At 56.1% G+C, this 27521-nt stretch overlaps 1 protein-coding gene across 7 annotated transcripts in view; it reads right to left on the bottom strand.

Moving 5' to 3' along the window:
- Positions 1-27521, bottom strand: part of CTIF (CBP80/20-dependent translation initiation factor) — a 247013-nt gene that overhangs the window by 61718 nt on the left and 157774 nt on the right. For 5 of the 7 annotated variants that reach the window (XM_012725942.1, XM_012725945.1, XM_004683889.2 and 2 more), the window contains 2 exons: positions 20203-20695; positions 17294-17593 (listed from right to left, as the gene is read on the bottom strand). In XM_012725942.1, the coding sequence (XP_012581396.1) occupies positions 17294-17593; positions 20203-20695 (793 nt within the window). The remainder of the gene's footprint in view (positions 1-17293; positions 17594-20202; positions 20696-27521) is intronic. The other 2 variants (XM_012725944.1, XM_004683890.2) reach the window with 1 other exon arrangement.

The raw sequence follows: 27521 nt of genomic DNA, 5'->3' as shown, positions 1-27521 counted from the left end.
GAGGTCTGCGAGGCAGGGGAGGAGGTCTGCGAGGCAGGGGAGGAGGTCTGCGAGGCAAAGCTCCCCACTTCCCAATTCTGCCCCAGACTGGCTCTGGCTAGTTCCCGGAGTTTGGAAGGAAGCAGCAGCTGCCCTGGCCACAGGCGCTGGGCATGCCTCTTCTAAGCTGCACACACGTCCTCAGCCCCGTTTATAAGGCACAGGGAGCCAAGGAGTCTGTGTGGCCCCGCCAACTGAGCCCAGCGGCTCAGAGGAGGGAACCCGAGCTGAGGCTGAGCCACCTCCCAGGCCAGGCTCAGAGCTGTTGGCTGCAGCGCCCCAGGTCCCCTGGCACCGAAGCTTCGGCCTTCTGGGTGCCCCGAGGGTGTGGGACCTGGGCCCAGAAAGGGGAAGCTGAATGCTGAGAGGGCCTCCGGGGTGGGTGGCACTCATGCCCCTGGGCACTCAGGCTTTAAATAGCTGTGCTTCTCTCAGCCTACCAATCCCGCTACCCTGCCAGCAACTTCCTGCAATTTCCACACCAGAGAGGGCTGATGGCCAGGTCAGGGTGGGGAGAGAGTGGGGGTACAGGCTGACCCTGGGGGGGGGGTGGAGGTCAGGAAAGGAAAGCAAAGGTCCCCTCCCCACCCCTCTGTATCTGTTGGACCTCGTCCTCCAGGTCAGCCAGGGGTCCTGAGTCCTGAGTGGGCGAGGGGCTTCACAGCCTTCCCTGTCTCCTGGAAGTGCGTGCCCAGCCGCTCCCTGAGTCAGCAAATCTGGGATCAGGTACACCCACCTGCAGTGTGCCCCCTTCCTGCCCGGGTGCAGTTAACTGGGCCCAGGTGACACGGCTCGCTCTTGGCCCTCTCATGGCTCACCTCCCACCCCCAAACCTCCCGTAGCCACTTCCTGCCTCCTCACACCTTCTGAAGCGGGTCTCTGTGAGGCAGACACGAAGCAGTTTTCATGACTGCAGCTCCTTGCATTTATATGGCACTTTACAGTTTACAGAGTACTTCCACATCTTTATTTCATAAGATCTTTTCAACTACCCTGGGCGATATGCAGGACAGATATAAATAATCCCCATTTTACAGCCAATGAGACAGAGCCAGAAACTTGAGGAGGTGTATCCAAGTTCATAAGTCGAATTCGTGATACAACCCCAGACTTTTCAACCATTTCTAATGCACAGAGAATGCTCCCTTCGGCCACCCCCATCCCCGCCCTTTGGCAAGGGAGGGGAAGGAGGAACCCTGAGAGGAACATAAGTGGGGGGAAGGGGGGGCGGGCAGGGCCACTTGTCTTCTCTCCCAGGCCCTGAACCTTGCTGCTGGCTCCATAGGTCACTTTCACAACCCGGGACAAAAATCTCACCAGATAGGGACGCAGACCGCCTGGCTCCAGCCACCCTGGCCAGCAGACGCGGACGCACACAGACACACAGAGAACAGGCTGTTATCTCCCCTCTCCAGCCTGTTTCCTACACTTCTCAAACAGCAGATTTCTTCCAGCCTGGCTGCCTCTCCCGGTCACCACCCACAGTCACTGGCCCCTGGGGCCCCGCCAAGTCCCCGAGACGGTGACGCCGACGCCGAGTCCCTGCTATCAGACAGTCGCCTCTGCCCTCCCAGCCACCGCCCCCAGAGTTCCCTGGAAATGTCCCTTCTGCAGGCCCGGCCCCCAGGGCGATGTACGGCTTTGTCTGCACACACAGCTGACTTGTGTTTGCAGGGACAGACAGGGGCTGGCGCTGGGGCCGGAGCCAGGAGGCGCTGGGAAGGCCGAGCAGTGGGGGAAAAACAAAGTCCAGAGAACAAACTTTTGCAAGGCAGCCTCTTGGGGTCATCTGGGGGACTGGCAAAGCCAGAAGCGCCGTGAAGGCAGGGAAGGGGTCTTCACAGGCATGTACTGGCTGGTCTGAGTCAGGGAAGACGGTGCCAGTGAGGAAGGGGCGGAATGACAGAGGGGCGGAAGACGGTGCCAGGAGGCAGGGGATGGGGCAGGGGAGGCCTCTGAGCCTGCTGGCACTGTCCTTCTCCCTTCCAGCCATGTCCCAGCCCTTTGCCTCTTGGGTACACACAAGGTGCTCAACAGATGCTTGTTATGGCCACTGTGCCCCTGCGGGACGCTCCTTCCACCAGGCTGGAGGGGCAGGAAGCACAGGGTGTGGTGGGATGGCCACAGCGTGCCAGGACACCACATTCCCAAGTATCCCTTTAGCAGAGCACAGGAGCCGAGGTCTGCGTGGCCACGTCAGTTTTGCAGGGAGAAGACGCACCAAAGCTGAGGCGGGGGAGCAGCGTTCGGGGCTCCACTGTATCAAGTGCCTGCACCTTCCTGCAGCCCCTCCGACCCTTTCCAATGTGAACTCGGGGCTGCTTATGCCGATTCTGAAATGAAGTGGTGGCCACCGAAATGTAGAGGAGTCAGGATAAATCAAATTGTGTGTGTGTGTGTGTGTGTGTGTGTAGGGGGCGGGGATAAAAAAAAAAGGCCCAGTGGCAGTGGTGAAGAAAGCTTTTCACCACGCGGTCCTTTCTCCGGGGCGACACTCTGGGCTGCGTGCCGGAAACCTTAGAAGGGCTCCTTTGGGATTGAGCAACCGGCTGCCTCGGCTCACACCCCAGGGTCCTCGCTGCTTAATAATTTAGGGCGCTACAAATGAGACAGCCTGTGGGTGCTCTCTTGCTCTTTCCTCCTCTTTTTTCCTTTGCAAACCTCAGGTCCTGACCTCGCAGGCTTGCTGGGCAGGGAGGGGGACACCAGATAAGCTGCAGCCACTTTCCCTGGCGTGAAGCCTCAGCAGACACAGCCACCGGCTGCCTCTGGGCTTCCGTGGCTGGGGATGTCGCAGGTCTCAACAGGCACCGGACTGTGGGCTGCTAACAGAGGGGCACTCACAGATGTCTAAGTGGCCGGAGCATCAGGGTACCCCACTGCAACCCAGAGCTGCACGTTGCACACCCCAGGGCAGCCACGTGGGAGAAAAATCAAACAGAACTGAGCTTTCCTTCTTTTCGCCTTTTTTTGTTCAATAACTCAGAGGGTGATGGGGTGGGAAGCCACAGAAGAGGGTCAAGGGAGCCACCTTGGTGAGTGTCTGCAGCGTGGTGGGGAGGGGGCCCACAGACAGGAAGGGAGAGGCAGTCCCGGGTCCCCACTGAGCTCTGCCTGGAAGCTGTCTGCAGATTCTTTTGGTCATAAGATGACAGCGGGCAAGCGAGCCTGTCACTGTTTAGTCTGCAGGGAGGCGGCTCGGATCAACACTGTCATCTGGAGGCGTCTTGTTATCTCCTGTCCCGGCCACCTGCCGGCTACCTTACACCTGGCCTGGCTTGCCCCCGCCCATGACTCCAGGTCAGGGGCCCAGAAGTCTGTTTCCACCCCAGCGCTGTCACCGACGGGCTGTGCTCTTGACGCGTGTTACCTAAGCTCCCAGGGACCGTTTCACCCACATGTAAAATGGGATTATTAACACCAACCTCATAAAAACCTAATGGGCTCAGTGTCTGCACACAGCTGGTACACAATGAATGCCCGTGGGGTGACTGCCAGAGGAGACCCCCATGTGCATGAAACCCCAGTGTATGCTGTCCTTATGATGGCCTCATTATTCCCACTCTTCAACCTTCATCCGCCCAAAAGAGGTAGGCAATATCCATTGGCCCACTTTCCAGATGAGGCCCAGAGGGGTGCAGTAACTGGCCTTAGGCCACACAGCTGGGGAGTGCAGAGTTAGCCTTCAACCCCTAGAGTCCACATCTCTGTTGGTGCCGAAACTGCTTCTTGGGCCAGCCCATGCAGAAGGAAAGAGAAAGCAGGCTGAAGGCTCTCTGAGCCAGCGCTAGCTGCGGGGTGGAAGGGGTCCCGTGTGACGTGAGAACACTGCTGGGGGCCTGGGGCTCAGGGGACACTCCCTGCCCCAGAGGCCCACCTCCTGGTTACTCTGTCCTGCCCCAACCGGGCGTGTTTAGGATGCATGGCGCCAGCTCCTGCCTCCATCTCTGGCTGCTTGTGGACTCATCTCTACTTCCCACTTTACCACCTGTGGTTCTTGGGCTGAAATTAGAAGTGAGCCATCCAGGTTCCCGGGAACTTCCTTTCTCACACAACGTGCCCAGAGTCTGGAAGGCCATCCACCCCAGACCCGACCTTGTGATTGGGGCTAGAGGTATAGGGGTCGGGGAGAGCAGGACTGGTCTGCCCCAAACTTTCTGGCTCCCCACACGGCAGGTGGGCAAAGCCCCCTCCCCCACCCCACAGCTGAACAAACCCTGGCTGAGAAGCCCCTCAATCCAGAAACGTTCTCAACTGAAAGGATGGACCGCTTGCTTTCCCTGGGGGACAAACGCTGTCCGTAGTTCCTGAGTGACCACTCACTCCCTCCTCCGTACCCTGCGGCCCTGGGGCTTGCGTTCCCTGGTTGATGAATAATGTGCCCTTTGGAACAGTGAACATTTTTGAATGCATAAGCTACAGTCAGTCAATAATTACAAAAGAGTCGACCTCATTTTCCTAGCTGGCTGCTGCAGTCCTTAGAGGGAGGCTAAGAATGCCGCTCCTGACCCAGGCTCCCCCAACACGATACTTTCTCTAGGACTCCAGAACCCTGTGGCTTCATTATTTTCCAGTTGAGGAGATCCTAACAATGTGGCTGCAGAAAAGCCCCAGAAAGAACCCAACAGAAGATTCCTTAAAATATATAGTAGCTCCTGCAGACCCATGGCCCTTGTCTCCACGGTGACCCGGGGGACGTCAGAGCTGGGGCCCAGCATGAGTGAGGAAGGCCGAGAAGTTCGTAGGGCGATCTTGGGGGTGGAGGAAGACACTGAAGTCTGAGGAGTGGCGCACAGATGGTGGGGTACCCCCTCTCTACAGCTGCCCCTCCACACAAGGCCGGGTGAGGCTGGGGCCCACTCCTGCCCTGCAGCCTCCCCCTCGACCACACTGTGTTTCCTTTTGTCTGCCCCCATGCAGCAGGGAGCCTGCTGACTGGCAGGGTCCTTCCCACAATTTCTCCTTGCTATCTAAGATAGAAAATGAAGGCTGCTGGACAAACAAATGCATTAAAAAAATGTAGCCTCAGCCGGGCTTGTTGATCCTTACTTGTCCCTCAGGGCAGCTGAGCTCCTGGCACAGAGGGAGGCATCTCTGGACAGGCACTGCCCCCAGGAAGCCAGGGCCCAAGCGCCAGCCTCCTTCGGAGCCGCCTGAGCCCCTGCGGCCCTAAGGAGGATGAGGCAGGGTAAGTACAAAGCTGGCCTGCTGGGCGCTCTGGTCCAGGTTCTGGACGCAGAAGGCTTCTGGACGCAGAAGGGGCTGGAGCCCCAGAGGAGCAGGAAATTGCACACGGGAGGGTGGCTCTGTGGCACAGCCACCATCAGATGGTTTAAATCCTGCCCCTGCCAAGTGCTGGGTTGGCCTGGGAGGGCTGGCAGGCAGGCGAGGCTGACCTTACTAGCTGCAGCCCTGCAGGCTGCTCTGTCAGGGGGCGCGAACACCGAGGCCTGGGCCAGGAGGGTGGGAGGAGCGAGGCCCGCAGATCCCAGGTAGGCAGGGGCAGTCCAAGAGGGGGGTCTGCCCGCAGTCCAGGAGGGGGGTCTGCCCGCACACGTCAACGGGCCGACCAGTCAGCAGCAGCCATGCGGGCCCCTCTCCAGGCCCAGCATAGCTGCCGAGGCAACACACAGTGAGCTGGACGAGATTACTCAGATCGCTTCGAATCCCTTTATTTCGTGGGTGAGGAAGCCGCCAGAGGGTAGAAGGACTGGCTCAAGCTTACCTAGCTGCAGAAAGGTAGGGCTGGAGCTAGACGCAGAGCTCTGAGGCCCAGGGCACGTCCTTTCATAAACCTTCAGCTTCCGTTCCCCTACTTCTGAGTAGCACCCCATCTTCTCTTCCTTCCCTCAATCTACCCCCAAATGTGTTGCAGGGTTTCCCTGGTCCTGGCCGCCTCCTCTGACCCCCCACCCCAGTCCCCAGGAGGACACTGAGATCAAGAGCAGTGGAGACAGCCAAAAAGCATTGCTCTGCCTGACGTGTTGAGAAACAAGCGCAGGTGTGGTTATTGTGGCCTGGGGTCACTGCCCGGCTGCCCCTCCCCTCCACAGCTACCCCCGGGGCTTGCTGACGCTTGGGGCACCCTTGCTGACGCTTGGGGCACCCTTGCTGCTGTCAGACACACAACTTCCAACCCCACATTAGAGAGTCTGTTCCTCTCATCAGATTTTTGACACCCACAGTGAAGCAGTGACTGCCCGCGAATGGCGGTGCGTGGGTGTGTGGCCATGCGAAGAGTTAGTCCACTCTATGGCCACACAGTTCACATGCAATCGCCTACGTGCTCCACTTTCAGAGAGCTGTTTGTAAGTGTCCGTCGGAGCTAGCCCTCTCCCACACCTAAGCTTCTCCCTCCTTTGGTATCACCAGCTCAGGGCTGAGCTGGGAGCTGCAGACACTCCTGGGGGATGGTGGCCTGTGGGGTGCCTCCCTCAGTGGGCTTGGCTGCAATGACCCAGGTGTGCTCAGACCTATGAGCACCACTCCTTTGGAATCTTGGGACCAGCCGGGCACTGGGAGGTGTGGGACAATTTGGGGGACAGGTGGTTTCTCCGGAGAGAGTACTGGGCGACCACCCCAGCAGGGGACTGCTTTTGCCTGATCCGCCTGTCCCCCACATTTCAAAGTGACCTGAGTGTTTTTCCATCTGTTAACTGGGCTGTGGGCGGGCCTTCAAAGGGTTAAGTGAAGGTCTTTTCCTGCAGGTGACTTCTTGCTCTCCCAGAGGGCAACCCCCCTTCCCTCTTCTGGCTCCCCCAGTGGGTGGCCCATTCTCTCCCTGGTACTTCCACTGAACTGGAGCTGAGAGAAGGGACAGTGGCTGTTTCTCCCAGAGACTCAGAATTCTGGGCATGGGTGTGCAGGGAAGAAGGGTCCTGCAATTCAGGTTCCAAGGCAAAGTCCCTGAGCTGACTCTGAGACTGGAAGGTGACCGGGCAAGGTCATATGGCCCAGGCCCTGGTCATGGTTGAGTGTTACCACCGTTCCTGCACACAGGTGCCACCAAACAGGGAAAGGTCTAGAGGTAAGAAGGAACTAGCAACCGGCATAATTTGGGTTTGGCTGGTGCTGGTCGGCCCTACCGCAACCGAGGCACAGGTGAACCCCTCCCAGTTTCCTGCACCTGATACCTGGCTGCTTTTTCTCCTTTTTCTCCCAGTTTCCTGCACCTGATACCTGGCTGCTTTTTCTCCTTTTTCTCCCAGTTTCCTGCACCTGATACCTGGCTGCTTTTTCTCCTTTTTCTCCCAGTTTCCTGCACCTGATACCTGGCTGCTTTTTCTCCTTTTTCTCCCAGTTTCCTGCACCTGATACCTGGTGACAATTCAGTGACTGTCTGCGGAAGGGGGGTGCTAAAGAGTCATCTGTTTACGGAGGGGAGACAACCCCGGCTCCCTAGAAGCCAGCCCTTTCTCACTTTCCCAAGCCCTTCCTTTAGCTCCAGCCCCCCGCCTTTCTGATAAGTTAGTGATAACTTGTTCTTGCCAGGCACCCACACAGATAGTAGGAGGGGGACTGATGGGATGGAGGAGAGAGAGAGATGCCCACCGTCATGTGGAGAGGCGCAACAGGGGCACAGGTTGGGGGGCACAGGTTGAGGGTCACAATGAACTTGCCTTCCCTCTCTCCTATTTGTGTGTTCTGGTGTAGGTCATTTAGGAAGTGGCTGCTTTTTCTCCTTTTTCAAAATAAGATTTCCCCTTATGCCACCCCTTTCATCCCTGTTCTCCTTTGTCTCTCCTTCCTTTGACTTCAGAGAGAGCTCCCAGTGCTGACTGATGATGGCTAGTTTATTAAGTATTGACTTTGTCTACTTGAGCCCTATATGAGAGTTCAGACCTTGCGTTGTGCTCCTGACTTGCTTTTTTTTTTTTTTAATATTTATTTATTTCTGCATACAGAACTGGGGTACAGGCCAGAGGTGGTGAGAGGATTCACCAGAGACAGAGTGGAGAGCAGAACAGGCAGATTGACGAGGTACACTGCTGAGGGGAGCAGCGGGCGGGTCAGGAGAGGTCTGCCGTGCCATGTGGGTCACCTCCCTGGTGGGGATCGAACTCATGCAGAAGTGGCTTCAGCTTCCCAGTGCTGTGCTTTAACCCGCCATGCCACCAGGGTGGGCCACTCCTGACTTATTTTAAGAAATGCCATCCCTGGGACCTCCTCCCTGTTGCTGCAAATGGCTGCCTTCCACCTTTCTAGGGCCTAGCGGTGTCTAGTGCCCTATCTCCTTAACCTCCCCTCCTGCCCAGCCAGGACTCCCTTGAAGAGCCTTCTCATTCTGCTGGGTCACATGGCTTCAGGGCTTGGGCAGGTCCCAGTTCTGCAAGCCTGTATAGGAACCGCTCCAATCTCCCCGCGGTCTTGAGAACCTCAGGGCAATCACTCAGACTATTTACTTTTCTTTGAAACAAGGACCCATGGCCATGACCCCCGCTTGGGGGCCACCATGCTCATCATGGTGGCTGGGAGCCTCCCTGGGGAGCGAGGGACAGGGCAGTGAGCAGTTACATAACCTGCAGGGAGATTTTTTCCATCGGCTCAGCGGTGCCAGCTTTCCAGTGGCGGCCGTGGCAGGTAGAGGCGCCCTGTCTGGGCCGGCTGTGCCCGGGCAGGGCAGCGATGCTGAGATCTGGAGCAGCTTAGCATAGCTCAGATTCCCGGTGGCGGCGGCTGGGGGCTGGCGCTCACTGAGCTATGGGGAAGGATCTGCTGTCTCCTGCTGGCCTGGCTCTGGGAAGGGTGGTGGCGGGGGGCTGGGGGTGAGCTGCCAACCAGCCAGGGGTGACCCTCTGGGGCCTGGGACACCTGAGCCGGCCTTCTCCAATAACCTACTTATCTACAGGGCCTGCCTCGGCGTGGCAGCCTCAGACAGGGCAGCGCCAGGCCAAGTCCTATCAGGGGATTTAATGGGGAAAATGAAGCCGGGGTGGGGGGTGAGGCTGTGCAGGGCAGAGGACATGGCCTGGCACGGGGTACAGGAGATAGTGAAACAATTCCCGACCTGGGTCATGCTGCCCAACCCAGAGCGCCCGCTGTGGCTGCTTCCCACCCACGAATACTCCACTGAGCCCACAGGACGCCAGCTCCAGGGGCCACCGGAAGTGGCCAAATTCCTGCTGTGGCAGCCTGGTGGGGTTACAAGATGACCTGGACGTGGCCTTTGTCTGAGCCATCGGGAACATAGGCTCTGACAAGAAGAGGTGACTGACAGGTTACTGGGCTGGGCTCCTCCTGGGTGGTGGGGGGTCCAGGATCATTTTCTGTCGTCCAGGTATCTCCAGACTAAGAAACTGAAATGGCTTTTTACTGTTCACATCAGGGGCTGCTTGTGTGCCATGGAGCACATCGTAGTTCAGTGGCCCTTCGGGAAGTCACTGTGCGCCCAGGCCCTGTGCCCTCAGCCCCCACGGGACAGAGACACCTGGTGTAAACTCTGAGGCCCCAGCTCAGTGCTGGGATAAGGCATTTAGGCCTTGGGCTGCACCCTGCCAGCACGAAGTGGGAGAAGCAGCCCAGAGGGTGGAGATTCCCACACACCACATCCCCAGGACCTGCCATGGGGCACACAGGCGCACAGAGCCGCAGACGCGTGAGCAGAGCTGAGAGGAGGAAGTGAGGATCGGCAAAGAGAAGATCCCGTCCGCTCATTCCAAAGCACATGTGGGCAACGTTTTGGCAAGGAGCACAGGGCCCTGCCGCCTGGTTCTGCTAGCGTGGGCTGAGCGGCCTGGAGCAGGTGTGTGTGTGTGTAATCTTGAGCTCCCGTGACAATGGGTCTCCCATGACAAGCCTGCGGTGCCCAGCCTCGGGGGAAAGCGTGCCGACCTGGCCTGGCCCTGCCAGGGTGCAGATGACCACAGGGCGCTCAGACGCCACTCAGCGGGTGGGGCGACATTTTAATTTGTTTTAGAAAAAAAGACCTTTTGTGGGCCTCCGAAATCGCCCTCTACAATCTGCCCGCCAGGATAGGTGCAGGCGTGCCTGCAAGCTCTTTGCTCCGTCTCCTCTTGATTTCGAGCAGCCAGGGAAGGGAAGCCCAGGGTGGGTCTGGCTCAAGGCTTTGCTCAGGCTCCGGAATGCGCAGAACAATGTGCTTCTATCCCTGGGTATGCCAGGCTTGGGCCAACATAAAATTAGTTTACATGCTTGGAGTGCGTGCTGGCTCAGTGGTGGGCGTGCAGAAGAGAAGGAGGGGGGTCTGAAAAGAAGGAGGGGTGCAGGGGGAGCTGAACCCCGGAATAACAGCCATGCGGTTTATCTGGCTAGAGCAAATGGAGAAGTGGGGGTGTCTCCTCAGACTCCCTTGGCCTTCTGTTGTTCTAGGAAGTTCAGCGACTCAGAGACTACAGGAAACATAGTGGGATTATTCTAGAAGGGTGGATTTTGAAATCTCCACTAATGGTCATGAGACAGATGCCTGACTTTCCCAAATGTGATGTTTGGGGTAATCTGGGAAGCAGAGCTTGTGGGCTGAACTGACAGTCTTTCCCTAGCCCCTGACTTTGGGTACACCTTGCATCTTCATTGAGCCACTTTCTCATCTGTGAACCTGGGGAAAGATTCCTGTCCTGGGCCCCACCTTGGGGAGCGAACGTCTACACTCACTCAGCCAAAGGAAGCTCCCTGGTCTCTGGCACTTAGTCGTGGTGCCAGGAGCTGGGGACCAGGGATAAGTCAGTCAGGGCTCCTGCCTCTGGGGGCTTCCAGCGTAGGGCTGGTTAGAACTGCAAGAAGCACGGTTGGGCCTCTCCTCTCGTCCTTTCTTAAAGATGGGGGCTAGAACTCCACACTTCAGACCTTCTGATTTTTCTGATACCTGGAGGCAACCAGCAGAGAAGGAGCATCCCTAGAGAGTGCTAGGGGTTGGCCCACGCTGGCAAATGGGGGGCAGGAGATGGGGCAAAGATAGAAGGAATGCGTGGGAGCATGGGGCATATTCACTCAGCGTGATGTGTTTTACAGTGGGATTTACTCATAGGGGCAGCCCGCTCACACAGTCTTGACAAGTGGCCCTTTGGGGAGCTAAATCCAGAGTCACAGTCCCTCTCAGAGGCCTTATGCAAGCACAAGGAGCCTCTTTCATGACTTGGTTTTCTGGGTTATCAAAACCCCAAGCCCACTGCTTAATGGTGGCCCAGCTAGAGGCTGCAGAGTCTACGTAGTCGCGAGCTCGAGGACAGTCTTTTAAGAGGCTGTCTTCTAGAAGGTGCTGGCGGCCAGGAGTGTATTTTGAAATCTGGTCACATGCCAGGTTCTGATTTTGAGTTGTCTTTCCACAACGTTCCTGCTGTGTTTACGAGTTGGTTGAGATGAGTTAGTTTTTTTTTTTTTTTTTTTCAAAAAAAGGTATCGCATCCTTCTGTTAGATGTGTTGTTGGCAACAGTTGCTAGGGAGAGTTGGGTTCGGTTGCAGACACACTGATGCCGGCTCTAATAATACTCTGCTCTGCATAGCTCAGATGCAGACACCTCTTGGCTAAACAGGGCACACACGTTTCAACAGAGGAGGGACTGAACTTGTAGTACCCAAGCATATCTTGGCAAAGGAGCACGCCCCAAGCCCAAGTGGGAGGCCCAGGGCAGTGCTGGGCGGAGGGGACTCAGGCCTCCAATTCCTGTCATTCCAAAGGTCCCGTAAAACGAGGCTTGCTCACTCTTCACCCCGCCATGAGGCTGGAGTGCCTCCTCCCCATCACTGCCCCACAGCTCTCTGGTGAGGGTCCAGGGAGAGTCCGGGTCACCTCTGTAGCCCAGGGGCTCTGGGCCTCTCACATTCTCCTGGAAGTCAGAAACTTCAGTCTGCCTATTCGGGAGGGAGTAGAGGAGAAGTGGGGAGCTGATTGGGAAAAGGTGGGTGAGGAGGGTAGTGAAGCTGATCACCTCCCCAGCTCTATCAGGTGACACAATGGTCTGAAAGTGAGGTCCTTTAACTAAAACAGGTGCTTGCTGGTCCAGTAAATGTTCAAGGTCAAGGTCAAGGTCAAGGAAAAGGATTTGGGGAGAAGAGCCAAGGATAGAGATATGGGGTCAGTGAGAGAGGCCACTCCGAGCTCTGCCTGGTTGACTCGGTCAGTGTGGAGACAGGAAGTGAGAGAGGGATTTGCTCCTTCACTGCACAGAGGGGAAACTGAGGCCGGACAAAATGAAGGGAGGGTCTCCGATTAGCGGTTGTCTCCTGTCTGTGTGGGCTTAGCCCCCTCCGTCACTCAGCAAAGAGCCCAGCACCTGATTCTTGTCTCTTGACTGGTTCATGGTGAGTGGCAGGACCAGCTGGCTGGTGGCTATGGTGGGACAGTCAGGGCACCTCTGGAGTGTTCCTAACTGCAGGGCGCGCTGGCTGTACCACCAAATTACCTGGGGAAATTCTTCAAAAAAGGATGCCGGGGCCTGGGGTAGGTCCACACACCCAGTCGGTTTCAGAAGCTCCTCCTAATACAGCGAGGAGCTGTAGCTCGCCCGAGGTCTGAAGCGCACTATCCTCAGGCTGAGTCCCCACGGCTGTCATTCACAGTGAAAAAGACTGTGCCGCCCTTAACCCAGCTGTGAAACTCACACGCAGCCACAAACCACTGGTCACCCAGTGCTTTGCTACTCAGAGTGGCCTCTGGACCAGCAGCACCAGCATCTCCTGGGGGTTTGTTCGGAGTGCAGAATCTTGGGTCCATGCCCCAGACTACTGAATCAGAATCTGCATTTAAATAAAATTCTATGGGATTCACATGCACATTCAGAAGCCCTGAATGAATGAATAATGAAGATGCACGCTCAGTGCACACTGAGTATCTGAAAAATGTCTGATAAAAAGTGGAATTTTTTATAAGAAAGCGACAAAGAGGGCCCTCCTGGTGGCGCAGCGGGTTAGGACGCAACACTGCAAACCAGCCACAGCCACTACGGTGCACGTTCAATCCCCGCCCCGGAGGTGACCCACATGGCGCAGCAGACCTCTCCTGTCTTACCCGCTGCTCCCCTCAGCAGTGTTCTGCTCCCCACTCTGTCTCTGGTGAAGCCTCTCACCACCCCTGCCCCTCTGGCCTGTACCCCAGTTCTGTATGCATAAATAAATAAATCTTTTTTAAAAAGAATGCTACAAAGAAAAGGATCACATGAGACAAAAACAATACCTTTGAGGTGTGGGATTGGTGATAAGGGTTCGCTGACACGCCGAGGACACAGCACTGTCACGGGTCACAGGCTGGGCTCCGTGACATGACAACGCTAAGTGGCTGAGAAGTGCTGTTTGTGCTCTCCTGACTCTCCGTGCCTGCTCCCCATGTCCTTGCTCATGGGAAGTGTACCCCAGCTGGACAGGCGGCCCTTATACATCAGGCAGAGAGCGTGTAAGGGGCAGAGAGCTCTCCCCTTAACCTCCACACTCCAACGTGGACGCCCAGGTCGGAAAACATCCAAACCCAGCTGCCGGGAGCTGCATTCGGGGGGCAGTTCATAGCCCGGCTCCTTTGCAGCCAGCGCCACTAAGTGGGGTCCAGCTTGTGAGCAGAGGCCAAACTAGCCACAGGAGGGGCATCTCAGAGGCCACTGCACGGAGCCAGGGACAGGCTGGGGATAGGAGGCAGTGAGCCATCAGTGCAGGGGCTGAGTATGAACCTCGGATGGAGAAAGGGGAGAGAAGGCCTTAGGGGCCTCTCTGAGGAAAAGGATACAAATCAGCTTTGCCAGAAAATGAAAGGCTGAAAAGGCCCTTCCCATGTCCACGGCTCTCTTTCCTGTACCTGTGTGTCTAGGGTGGTGAGTCGCTCTGGGTTACACTGCCTGGCCGCTTGCCTACCCACCTCCTCTTCGAGCGGAGCAGCAGACCTCGGGCGGCCCCAGGGACGGGCGGTGCGGGCTCCCGCTGCTTGGAATAGGGGTCTGTAAGGAGTTTGGAGGTGGCATGCCAGCATAACCAGGCTGTCTTCCATGGGAGCCAGTAGGGCCTTGAATGGTGAATCAAAGGCCCAAGCAAGCAGCTCGAGGCCTGGCTGGACACCCTTCAAGCGGCCGCCTCCTTGGCTGACAACAGCTGGGGCTGCAGTGGAGGAGGGCTTAGGAACCTGGCCAGCTTCCTCCCATGGAGGAAAGTGAGCCCCGCTGCTTCTGGGGAGCCCATACTGCCCTGGACTGCACCGGGGCCCAGAGAACCCAGTACCTTCATTTCCACACACTCATCTCTCATGATCACCAAGAGGCCTCCGCTGGTAGATACTGAGATGCCACACAAGGCAGAGTTGGGCCCACCTCCCCCTGTCCGTGGTCCCCTGGGGAGAGGAGCCATGAGTGCCAGTACCCTCCCACCACCGTGTATGCTGTGCTTCCTGGGTGAGCTACCACCCCTCACTGACGGCCAGCACCTAAAGTCCCCGCTGTGTCTGCTGACTGGCCTCTGCCTTTCCTCCCAGCCTGGTGCCTGCAGTGGACACTCAGGACATGCTATCAGGGTGGCAGGACATTTGTGGCTCCAGGGGACAGGTGCAAGGACAGGAGCACAGAGCAGGGCTCCCTGGAGAGCGGCGCCCAGCGTGACCCAGGTCATATGTGCAAGTGGCCCTGGCAAAGACAGGCGTGAGAGTGTCCACTCCCCGCCCAGTAAGTAGGAGGTCCAGCCTGGAGTGGGGGAGTGGAAGCAGATGTGGGATGACAGCTCATCTTTGCTGTCATGGTGGCATTCCAGATCTCCTCGACTTACCGTGGGGTTAGTGCCGATAACCTCATCATGAACGGAAAATGCATTCATGAGCCTAAACTAGCAAACGGCACAGCTGAGCCTTGGCCACCTTGCGCCTGCTCGGAACATTTCCACTAGCTTACAGGCAGGCCGCGTCACCCGACACAACGCCTGCTTTCTAACAGAGTTGCGTGTCTCCTGGTAAGCTACCGAATCTTTCCCGAAAGTGCACACCAGGATGGTTGCATGGGTTTGCACCACGAGCGTGGATCCGGATCCACCTGGGATCTGGAGAATGTTCAAAGCATTGAACAAAGATCAACTGCTGGATGGTGGGGATGCGACAGAGACAGGGGCATCAATTCTTCTCTTCTGGGAGGCTCAGAATAGCTAGGAGGTTGTTTGCCCTCGTGATCTTGTGGCCAGCGGGGCCTGCCACTGCTCAGGCTCCCAAGGGAGTACATACGGGGTGTCCCTGGCTAGGGAACGGATCAAAATTCAGACTGTGGAATACGGTTCTTCCTGAACGCTTGCTGCTCTCACAGCGCTGTGAGGTCAGTCAGAGGTAAGTTGAGCCATTGTAAGCTGGGACCTGGTGTACCAGGGTGGACCAAGACGTGCCAGGTGGTCACGAACTTCCCCAGAGGGAGCTGTGGGACCAGGCTCATGCGGATGGTGACTGAGCCCTGGCTTTTAACTTAGTGTCCTTTCCAGGCGCTAGTGTTTGCCAAAGTGTTGTCTCTCAGCCCACTAATTCCACAAGTCATCAGCTAGTGCAAAGAGGGCTTCATTGAGTTCTACGCAGCCGACCGAGTGCCCTTCCTGAGGTCCCCTTGGCTGGTGGAGAGCGGGGTAGGGACCACAGAGACCCCTTCTCGGCTGAGTGTTTCCCAGGATTCACGCTCTGCCAGACACTGGTGGGCAAGGCCACGCTAAGCGTGGCTGCTGGAAGGCTCTGTGACCGGCATGGCCCCTGAAGCCAGCTACCCTTCGGCTGCCTTGCCTGTGCCCTGCGTGCGTCTGGAGCTGGCTCTGGCTGCATTACTTGGAGCTGGCAGCCATTGTCTGGAAGTCTTGCCCCATCCTGTCCTCCAAAAACGAACAAATGCAAAGGCCAAAGGCCAATCCTGCCCCTGACTCCCCTCTGCCTGGCAGTACGAGGCAGACAGGCTGCTCCCACCGTCACCCTCCACTCTCTCCCAGGACATTCCGGGCCCGCGAGGAACATGCCCTATGTGCAAATCCCTCAGGTAATGCGGGAATTCGTCACCAGGGGAGCGAGGGCGATCCAGGAATGGGAACCCGATCAGGGCCTGGAGTTGGAGAGCAGCAGCCGGCAGGCCAGGCCAGAGATGGCTCGGGTTGCAGTAAGCAGGCTCCCCGGGAAGCGGAGGAGCCTCAGGATGGAGCCTGAGAGCACGTGGAGGGCCTCCTCCTTCCTCCCTCTGCTCCAGGGAGGAGACGGCAAGCGGCAAACCAGGTGGTTAAGACCAGGATGGCGCCCTGGGCTAGGCTGGCTGCCTGGACGTGGTTGTGAATAACCCTCTGACTCTCAGAAGTACTGTGTGTGGTGTGGATGGTCACCCAGACAGCACAGGCCTGCGGATGCTCCACACCTTCTGAGCATTAAGCTGCCATTTTATCTGCACTGGAAACGAATTGTGTCTCAGCTGTCTAAGGAACACAGTGGAGCAGAGGTGACTTTCCTTGCTCAAAACTCTCCAAGGATGGCTCTGGGTACTGGCCTGGGTGCCACACTGTACCACCTGCTACCTCTCCCTGATGCCACTCAGACTGTGGCCTCCGGTTCACCTGCTACCACCCATGGCAGAAGAGCTGGTATTGGTGCCCGCTTCCACTGATGACCCACAGGGCTGGGCTCAGTCCTGGTCCACAGACCCACACTCTCCACACGCTCACACAGGCAGTCATCGCTGGACACTGGTTTTGGTGGCGGAGGGAACGAGAAGTGGGGTTAAGCTTCCTGGGGGTGGAGGGTTTTTAAGTGGGAAGGCACCAACGAACAGTCTTAGCGCTCCACACTTCCCCGGTACCCTGAAAGGGATTTCAGAGAGAGCCCAGTGCCCCAGCAGACAGGCTGCCTTGCCTCTCTCCTGCTCCAAGACCTCTGCCTCCTGCTCAGACCCATCTCAGTAACAGCTACAGTCAACCGCACCACCGCCAGGGTCAGGGAGGGCACCCAGGGGAGGGGGAGGGCGACAGAGAGATCCGCAACAAGTTCCTGTCTGCTCAGACTTGAAGAGGTCAAAGCACAGAGTATGGTTCAGACCAAGGACCAGTCCTCTTATCATGGAAATAGAAAGAGGGAAAGGCTGGTTAAACACGAAGCACCTATAAAATTATATTGGTGCATCGTAACCATGGAGCGCTAACACAAACACACACAAATCCGGCCTCTCATCTCCTGCCCCTTGAGTGCCTTTTTCTTTTCTATAATTAATCGGGCAAGGGTGGAACTTGGGAAAAGTTCAACTGTGGTCAGAATTTGCAGCCTTCTCTCTAGTAATAACCCACCGACGGGGAGGGGCAGGAAGGGAGGCGCAGCTGTTGGTGTCCGGTTACCTGAAGCATGTTGAGGAGCAGGCTCCGGAACTTGGTCCCCTCCACCATGAAGAGCGCCATCTTGTCGCAGAGCTTGGCTGCGGTGAAGGCGAAGCTGCGGTCGGACACGGCCTTCTGGTAGATGGTCCGTACGATCTCTCCCAGCATCTCCTCAGAGTTGGTGGAGTCCTGGGCCTCCTCCATGAAGGTGGTGAGCTTGGCGTCCACGTCGCTGCTGTTGTTCCGCATGCTGTTCAGGATCTCGATCAACTTGTCCATCTTGCTGTGCTGAGGGTTGGTCGTCTCCACTGTCACTTCATCCTAGGGGTATGAGAGACAGACCCGTTGTGCCTGAGTGGAGCTGAGTTTCGATGACGGAGTGGCTGGTGGAGGGAGGCTGGCCATCCCCAGGGAGGACCCACCCTGCAAGGCTGAACCTGAGGTCTGGTTCCCCTGGGCATGCTGACCCCCCACTAAGAACCCTCAGACTCTAGAGATCTCTGTGACTTTTTCTTGGCTTCTAAGACACCCTGGGCGTATCCTCTGGCAAGTTCCAGCTCTTACCCAGGATTCTCACGTAATTCTGCCTTGGCCTATTGTCCATCAACTGTTTCACTATAGAAACTTAATGAAACATGTAGAAGAGGGAATAGGATCCCATAATAAATGGCCCAAAGAGAGAGCGATGCGGGAAGACTAGGTCAGGGAGAGATGGCATCTCTCCCTGGTTATGCATAGAACAGGTGCAAAAGTATATAGAATAATAGCACATGCCTGCTGTGTGGGCTAGAGGCAGCCTGTAAGGGCGACCCTGTCCTCTGAGTACAGGGCTCCCGGCATTTGTGGCCCTGCTCTGTAAGCTATGGACACTGTGCTGATTTTTCCACACAAAAACACTATATATCTTCTGCAGAGGGATCCCCGGTGTGCCACTAGGATGGTGGCACTCGAGGAGGGTGACTTCAGACAAAATCCCTGACCAGGCCTGGCTGGTCACAAGTATTCACGCAAACACAGCAGACTGCTGGCCAAGAATTCCATCTACTGACTGCTGGGATAGGAGATCAAAGACAAGGTAGGGGAGTCAGAAAATAGAGTCTTGCACCTGGCTTCTTCACAAGGAGAGCTCTGGGGGAAGCCTGGGGAGGGGCTCAGAGCTCGCTTCTATATCTCACTGTATCACTTTGGGCAAGTGGTTTCCCTCGCTGAGCCTTGGTTCCCTCAGTGGTGACACAACGGGATGAGACCAGCTGGCTGAGCTTCCTTGAACCCTTTGTTGCTCAAACTCTGCACTTGCTGGTCCAGGAGCCTTCTGTGAGGGAGGGCGTGCAGCCACCTTGGGGATGTTAGGGATGTCCTCACCTGTTCTGTCTACCCCCTTATCCACACTACTCCCCAGACACCTGGTAGTTATGCATAGAACAGGTGCAAAAGTATATAGAATAATAGCACAGAATACTAAAAATAGTATGTATATAATTAGAAATATATAGAACAGTAACTGTGTGTAGAATAATAGCTACCCACGAAGGCTCAGAGAGGTCAGGTGACCAGCCCAGGGTCCCCTTGCAGTCAAATGCAGAGCAAAGACAGAGCCTGGCTTCCTGCTTGCTGGTCTCTGCAGCCTGTGTGGCTTCCATGCTGCAGCACCGCGACAACACTTGTAGAACTGGAGAGATTAGGTAACAATCCTCCTTCCCTGGCCAAGCTACCTCAGCCTGCCCTGGAAGCATTTCAGGCAATGACCACACACTGGCCATCATTCAGGACCCTCTCCCAGGCTTGGGACGTGGGGAAGTGAGGGAGGCTTTCCTTTACAGCGGGGGCCCCACAGGGCATGGTGGGAGAGGGTTTGGGCTGTGCAAGACTCAGGAGCATCACGGCAGCTTCCAGAGTTGATGCAGGAAAATCTGTGATCTGCTTTGTCCTGCCTGCGTGTGGAGCAGAGCCTGGGCTTAGGGGAGAACAGTTAAGAAGGCAGTGGAGAAAGCTGGGAGAGACCCCAAACCTCAGTGCTACAGAAGCCCCAGATGGGGGTTCCGGGGGCTCTGGAGGCTGTAGGAAGAGCTGGGGGCAGATCAGCCTTTCTTGGAATTGTTCTCCAAGGTGACTTGACCTGCACCCCTGGGTTGGGGAAGGGGGCCCTAGGGTGAGCATGAGGGCCTCGATGCTGCAAAGGCCAGATCCCCATTCCTGTGTTTGAGGCTTGGCGGTGCTGGGGGGCTGCTTATCTCTTCTTGGGTTTGTGAACCAGACTCTGGAGACCAGGACCAAGATCAGGGTAAAGAGAGAAACTCCCCTGGGAGCAACATTTAAGGAAGCGCTCACTCTCGAGCCTGCCCACACAGAGTCAGCACTTGTGTGACACAGTGAGGGCCTCCTTAAACTTTGTCCCTGAGCTGACCTCTTTGGCAGATAAAAGAGGGCAACAGCAAGGCTGATGCCACCTGCTACACCCTGCCCAACTCACCTTTGCTCTGAGCCCTACAGGGACCAACAGCCCACCTGGTACTTACCCCGGAGAAGCGTCCCGTCCCGTTCCTAGCGAGGAATCTGTTTCCTCCACGTGCCCCTTGGCACTAATTGGTGCTGATCCCGGGAGAACCCGGCCTTCCCTCCACTCCTGTCACCACCTCACCCCCAGTCCGCTTCCTCCCCTGATCTTCCACTGGGGGACAGTGTCAAGTGCCCCGAAGAGGCCTCTTGGGGAGGGGGGCTGTCAGGAGAGGAGCCAGACGGTGCTAGAGTGGTGCGTGTGTAGCTGGGGAGGGCTTGCCCTCCGGCGGAGGGGTGACATGGGCCCGCACAGCTGCCACAGCCCTCGCTGCCCTCCTCAGGGCGCCCCAAGCCCTCCAACCCAACCCTACCTACCAAAATGCCTACCTCTCGCTGTCCTCCCCGGTGCAAGAGAACAACGAAAATTCAATTACCGGTACCTTTTCTTTCAGTCTTCGCCGCAGCCTGTCTTTGGAAGACTGGAGCAGGGTAATTTTGGGCCGCTCCCCGAGGCGCTCGGGAAAAATACTGTCTTTACGCTTGCTCTCGGCCTCCAGGCCCCCTGGCTGCTGAGGGGGCAGCCTTTCGGAAGCCTCCGGGGCTGGGGCCTCGGGACTGCGGGGGGGCTCGAGGCTGCCGTGCCCGGCGTCCCCCAGGGCGTCCTCAAGTTTGGGGTTCTCCATGGTCAAGGTCTCTTTGGCGTTGCGGTGGGCGCCTGCCTCCCCCTTGTCCCCTGGTGGGTGCTTCGTGTTGCTGTGGTGCCAGCGTCGGTTCTGGCTGTAGCCGTGGTGGGTGGGCCTCCCTGAGGGGTGGGGCGCCGAGCCGCCCTGGTAGGATTTCTGGTGGTCCCTGTTGTGTTTGGCAGTACCAGGCTGGTGGTCTCCATGCTGCTGGGACTTGTTCCCTCCTGGAGGTCTCTGCTGCCGCCTGCAAGCCAAAGGGGGCAGACAGACAGGGTCACCGGGCAGGCCGCACGGGGCGCCCCTTTCCCAACACTGAAAGAGGAACTCATCAATTCGTTATATTTTCTATATTCCACACACCAACCGAGAGCCTCCTGCCACAGGGCCCGAGGACAGCAGAGGATCCGACTGACAGGTCCCTGCGATGCTAGAGGGTTTACGTCAACCCTCCACTCAGAATAAGACTTTAGCCGCTTATTAGAATACGCATGGATACAACAGAGTCAAGCAACATCAGAGAGACACAGAGCGTGGCGCCTCTGTCCCCCGGCTGTCTTGACACAGCACCTGCGACCAACGTGGGATCTTTCAAACATATTCTATGCATGTTCCAGCAGAGATACCCACAGATTTACATCTGATCGTGACTTTTTACCACCATGATTCTTGAAAAGCTGTAGCATTTGAAAAGCTGTGTCACTCAGCACTGCTGATGCTTCCAGGTAGGTTCATTTATCAACAGCTCAGTCCTTTTTATGGCTAAGTAGTATTCTGCAGTGAGGACATAGCAATGCATTAAGCATCTGCTCACGGAAGGACATCTGGGTTGTTTCCAATTCTTGGCTATTATACAGAGAACTGACAGGAGTGCCTGTGTACCACCCCACCCCTTCCCGCGTGCCTCAGCTACTTAGTTTCACTCTCAAATGCTTTTTTAGTCAAACACCAAGGATCATCAATGGCACAATATTTGAGGTTCTGGGGGAGACGGTTAGTCAGCAGTCACACACGCCCGGAAAACTAGTCAGAGGGGGGCCCCATCAGCAAAGTGAGTCCCTCCCAAGGCTTCTGTCACTCACTGGTCTTCAGATGGCTCAGATCTAAACCCCGATGCCTGAGACATGGGTCAGCCTTTGGCCTCACCCTAAGAAACACAGACCACACTGGGTGAACAAGCAAGAAACACCACTGCCCCCCCCCCCCACCGCCCCAGGCCCCAGAGTGCCTTGTGCCTGTGACTTTCTGTGAATTCTCCCTACATTTATTTTTCAATTACTTTAAACTAATTGGCTCTTCCTCCTTCCTTTCTCTTTGTTCTTTGAGTGTGAGTAATTTTGAAGCCCAGAGAAGGACCTTGGAAATTCCCTGGCAGATAATGCCTGATTCTCACAACGTTTGTCAACCTTATTTAGAATTTTTGTGGTGCCTGAAGCATCGGCCCAAGGAATGTCCCCAAAGGCAGGCTGACCAAGCCCTTCCCAGCATCTGTCTTGAGAAGTTCTTCCCACGTGCCAAAGCAGGGATTTCCCTTTCTCTGCCTGACATCCTCTCCCCCCTCCCAAACAAAACAAAGCAAAGTGGGGGGAAAAAACCCAAAAAACCTTCTCTCCATGTGGAGGAGGAAGAGGTCATTTCTACATGGTCGGTGGCCAAAGGCTCAGAAAGAGATCAGCGAGGTGTGCAGAGGTTCTGCTGTCCATTCCTAGAAATTTTGGGGACCTGGGATTCTGCCTCCCCCTGTTTGAAAGAGCCCGGGTCGGCCAGTCCTCTTAATACAGCAGTGGGAAGGCTGGGACTTGTTCCCTCCAAATCTCTGGCACCAGGAGGCCTTCTCGACTCACTGCCCAGGCAGAGCTGCTTCGCTTAGATGGAGAGGCCCCTGGGGTGGGCAGGGGGGGAGACCTGGGGTCCACCCGCAATGGGCCTCCTCCAACTGAGAGCAAGAGTAATCATTCAAAAGGAGGCAGGCTGATGTAGAGCTGGGTGGCAAATGAGACTGGCTGAGAGCCTGAGGAGGCAAGAAAGAGCTAGACGCCACTGCCTGTGCAGGTCTCAGGGCCAGTGATGGCTGGACAGGTGTCTGTGCGCAGGCAGGACCTTTTCTTCCCAGGCGAACTGAGTCTCTGTGAGGCGAAGCTCCACATCAAAGGCCTTGAAGAGGCTCTTGGGAGTGTGTCCAGCCTGCCTGCTGACCCAGGACCCACCTCCTGTCTGTACCATGCATCCTCAGAGCAGGGCACTAGAGAGAGGACTGCACAGCCTCTAGACCTGTGTGGTGTGGCCACATGAGGCTTGTGCCCTTTGTCTGGGAAGGGGCTGAGAGGGCCCCAACCGCTGGAGCGAACTTGGGGCTGGGCCGTGGTCCCGCACAACGGAGACCTGGGCTTCCTTGCTTTGGTCCTTCACAAATTTTGGTTAGTGGCCCCCAGTCAAGCTGGCCCAAACCAGCTCTCTCTGTGCTGTGTTTGCTGGCGCTGGGTTTCGTGGGTACCTCCCTGCAGGGGCCAGCTGGCTGTTTACCACAAGACCTGTGGGTTTAGGTTTGGCCAGGCTGGAAGGGGGCTGCTTTTGCTCCCAGCAGCAGAACAGGAAGCCACATTTGGTCTCAGATACATGGATATGTGGGTCTAGGTTTTGGAGACGCCCTGGGCATGTAGTTACGCGGCGTCACCAGTGAAGGGGCAGCACCCCATCGCTGCTGGCTTACGCCTAACCTCTCGGGGGAGCTTTCTCCGGTGGTGGGGTCAGGGGGAGGGGAGGGACAGCTTAGGAGATAAGATTAATATTCCACTTGTGCTACTGGCAACACCTGCTGTTAGGGAAATAATGCCTTTTTTTTTTTAAGAATGGAAATTGTCAGTATGCTTTTTCCATCACTCATTTAGTTGATTCTTTCTTCTTTGGGTTCTGAAATCAGATGTCTTGTTTCACTGGAAAACTGCTCTCTTTTAATAAAAAAAAAAAAAAGTTCTCAGAACACCACAGCTGCATTTTGGGAGGTGGGAGTCGGGAGACTAACTTCAGATCTTGTTGTAAAAAATGGTTTGAACAGCAGACAACGACTCTCTGTTCATTTTTTTTTTTTAAATTTTATAATCGTTCCCAACTAGATATTCTGAGGGCCACAGACTTCTAATGGTTCTCTCCATGTCGGATACTTTACCACATAATTTGTAGGTCTGCTTAAAAATTTCTGGAAGCAAAATTCCTAGGGCAAGTGGTTTTGAAACTATGCATTGGCTCATATTTCTTGCCTTCAGGAAAAGTGATGACTGCTTATTACGGGCTGAGGCGCCTCCATTCCTGCCCCCCTACACATGCCTAGCGTGGGTCCCCCCTTCCAGCTACAGGGACAAGGCAGGAGCGAGGAGAGACCCAGGTTGAGGCTGTGGAGCTAAAGGTTGGTATCTGAGGTCTGCAAACAATGACCATCACACATGGTCACCCCGGTGTGCAGACTAACTGGGAAGCTCAGTGAAGGAAAGCATGGAGGAGACTCACTTCTATCTTCCTGGAGCCAACAGAGGGAAGCAACAGGACCCTGACTTGACACAGGGACAGGAACACTGTGCTCAGTATTAGTCGAGCACCTACTATGGCCTTGGGCCTTAATTAGCTGATGGAGCTCCATCCAGGACGCTCCTCCCTCATGTGTCTGTCTTCAAGCCTGCGGCCAGTTCGGAGCCTGGCTTGGCCACTCACAGTTGTGGCTCTGAGAGATTTCCCCTCTCTGGGTCTCTGCCCCCAACTCAAGGGTGGCTGTGAGGATTGCACAAGTGACAGTGGACAGTTTTACAGATGAGAAAACCGAGGTTTAGAGAGGGCGCTTCCCTCCCCAAGGATTGCCCAGCTAGTCAGTGGCAAAGCATCAGAATCTCTGAGCACTTTAAAGTGCTTCAGGCATCAGGTGAGGAAAGTCTCTCCCTGCCCACAGGGAGCAGAGGAACTAAACCCTCCCACTTGAAGCACTTTATCATTTAACAGTCACTTGTCTGAGCACTTGGTGCTCTCTGGAGGACTCCAGGGTCATCACCGCAAAGTTGAGACAACCGAGTCACTATAACTGCCAGCATGGACATCACGATGTAACAGCAGCCGTCACCAGCAGCTGGTGTTCCGAGAGGCCCACTGCGCGCCCCAACACGTGCACGGGGAAGCTCCTGAGCCTCGGAAGGTCAGGCTCTTCCCCTCCAACAGACCACGTGACTCTCCTTCCACTCAGAGTTCGGTTGGAAATAATTCAAGATGGAGAGCTGCGCCAGCGAAGACCAAATGTCCAGCAAGAAGTTGGTTGTTTTGCTGCATGGACTGAAACTTGAGAAACCAGATGTGTTCCTAGCCTGAGGGATGCTGTGGAGTGGAAGTGGGAGGGTTTAGTTCCTCTGCTCCCTGTGGGCAGGGAGAGACTTTCCTCACCTAGAGCTAAACTAGAGCGTGATGAAGAAATGAAGGAAGGAATGAGTGATGCAGGAGAAGGTCGGTTCACGTACTGCTCCGTTCATTACACGCCTTCTGAGATATGGGTCTGCCTGGAGTTAGTAGAGGCCTCAGTGGGCCTCCTCTCCCTAGGTCACACAGCTCCTGCAACAGAGGCTGCTAAGAGTGGGGATAACACGCCATTCAGTTGTTCCCAAGGAGCCCTCAGCACGGCCCTTAACCCCTCTCGTGCCTGTAGGCCCAGATCTGCCCAGAAGACTCCTCTGTTCCAGCTTCCCTCTCAGGCTTGCTGTCTTCATAACTCCTAATCTGAAGGCTTGTTTGTTCCCACTGTCTGCCCTCAAAAGCATCTACTTCCTTTGAATGGACCAGAACCTTCTATAAGTCTCCCTCAGTATTTAGGAGTGAGGGCACTCACTCATGCCTCAAGTGAGGCTCCAATGTGCCAGGGATTGTACCAGGTGCTGGGGACAGAGCGATGACTCGGACACAGGGCTGTATGTGCCTTGGGAGCTTAAGATCCATTCATTGCCGTAACAGGTGTCCGCAGACAGCCAGGGACAAACGTCGCCAAGGAAAGGAAGTGGAGATAAACACACGGTCTGTCTTAGTCTGGCCAGAGCACAGCTTCCATTGAACCTTAAGGAGGAGGGACATGGGGCACTTGTACAGAGAGGTCAGTGAGGCTCAGACAGGGTAAGTGCTTGCCCAAGGCCACACAGCTTGCAAGAGGCAAAGCTTGGGTTTGAATTTAAGTAGCTTGGTCTAAGAATATATGTCCACAGTCACCACACTGTTCTGCCTAAGGTTCTGAATCCTGTCCCAGGGTCCTGAGGGCCTGGGACAGCCTGCACTGCAGAGCCACTGAGATCCATGTCCAGGGGACCCCAGACCTTGGCCCGAGGCAGTGGGGGCAGGGGTGTGGGTTGGCAGCCTTTAGAGGAAGCAGGGTTAGGCGCACAGACGCAAAGGCCGGGGTGGTGCTGGAGGCTGCTGGGAGCAGCCGAGGGGAGAGACTAGGAGGGTCTGGATGGCAGCTCTGGGTCTAGGTTTGGAAATCTGGCCTCCCTGCCTTGGCTCCACTACGTCTGGGGAAAACCACAGAAGCCACGTGTGGCCCTGGGGTTTCCATCTTTGCTGGGAACAATCCTTCTACCCACCCCCCTGCCCCCCCAACAAACACACTGCTAGTTTCTGTGGCTGGGACCATGGAGCAGGGCAGGGGGGGGGTCAAGCTTGCCAATAGGCTTCTAACTTCACTGCTGCACCCTGCGGGAGGGACAGAGATGCTGGCTGCAGCGTCTGTACCTCCTCCAACCTGGGGCGGCATGGGAAGCGCTACCTTTGGGGTACTGTTGAGGCTCTGAATTTCACTCTGTTGCTGAGGCTTTCCTTGGGCATGTTTCTTAACACCCCCCCACACTCTGCCCCCCACAATCGAGGGCTTTCAGTCCACAGCTGGCACCAATGTACTGGGGGGCTTGCCCTTGCCTTAGCATTCTCACCTGCAGAATGGGAACGTGGAGTTCTCACTCAGGTGAGCCCCTACTTCCTCTGCATTCTGGTCTGGTGACAGGCTGTCTGAATGACAGCACAATCAAGCAGGGAGGCCTCTGAGAACAAAGGCACAGTATGAATATGAGGTAGCATTTTGTTCCAGGAAGAATCAGGCATTCCAAGAATCCCTGGCCTCGTGCATTCAGAGGCAGTGTGACATCATGGGAAGAGCATGCGTGGCCCTGGCGGAGCGCTTCAAGGGGAAGGCCCGCGCCCTTCCGCCCTGCCCAGCCAAGTCCAGCAGTGTCCGAGGTCTGGCCTGAGGGCCCCTGGCGCAACCTGCCAGCACGTCCTGACATTCTCCATACTCAGTGCCCATCCTGGGTGCTTACTCAGAGGCTGGAGGGCAGATGTAGGTCTGTGTCAACCAGGATGCTCTATTTGCTATTGCTAGCTTCCCGTGGCTAAACTGAGTCACGTGAATCCATACCGGGAAGCAAAATCTGAATATGCCACTTTCTGGAACCTGGAGAGCCTCCCACCACTCTTCCTCAATAATGGGAGGGCTGGCCATGGGCATGAACTTGCCCCACGGTGTGGCCTCCCACACAGTGGGAGGAATATGGGATTCCATAGTCTACTGCCTGGAATATGGAAGGTGCTCAGGGTATTTACTAAGAGGGCAACATCCCATCGTAGCCAAAGTATGGGGTCAGGAGCCGCACCCCCAAAGTTCACTTCTGGCTATCCATTGGGCAAGCTCCTTAACCTCTCTTGGCCTTAACTTCATTTGTCAAATGGGTACAAAGAGCGTGCTCATCTCATGGGGTGCCAGTGAGTTTTAAGTCAGGTGTTACCTTAGGGGTTGCTTGCAATAATATTATGTTGTGCATTTTTCTCAGCTACGCAGAGGGTGTCGTGCAGGTCTGAGGACAGAGCCGTGGGGAAACAAGCTGCTGCAAGTGTTATGGATGAAGGAAGAAGTTCCAGGATGTCCAGCTTCTAACTTCTGCCCTAGTTTTGTATCCTAAGGGCTGCATTTTGGACATAGTTTCTTATCACTGAATACTCACCACCATTCGCCCAAGGGGGTGCCCTAGGCTTAGGGGCCACCTGCAATGACTCCCTGCCTAAAG

Source organism: Condylura cristata, unplaced genomic scaffold (assembly GCF_000260355.1).
Source record: "Condylura cristata isolate star-nosed mole 26May11 unplaced genomic scaffold, ConCri1.0 scaffold00016, whole genome shotgun sequence".
Lineage (NCBI taxonomy): Eukaryota > Metazoa > Chordata > Mammalia > Eulipotyphla > Talpidae > Condylura > Condylura cristata.
This window is presented reverse-complemented; position numbering and strand designations above follow the sequence as displayed.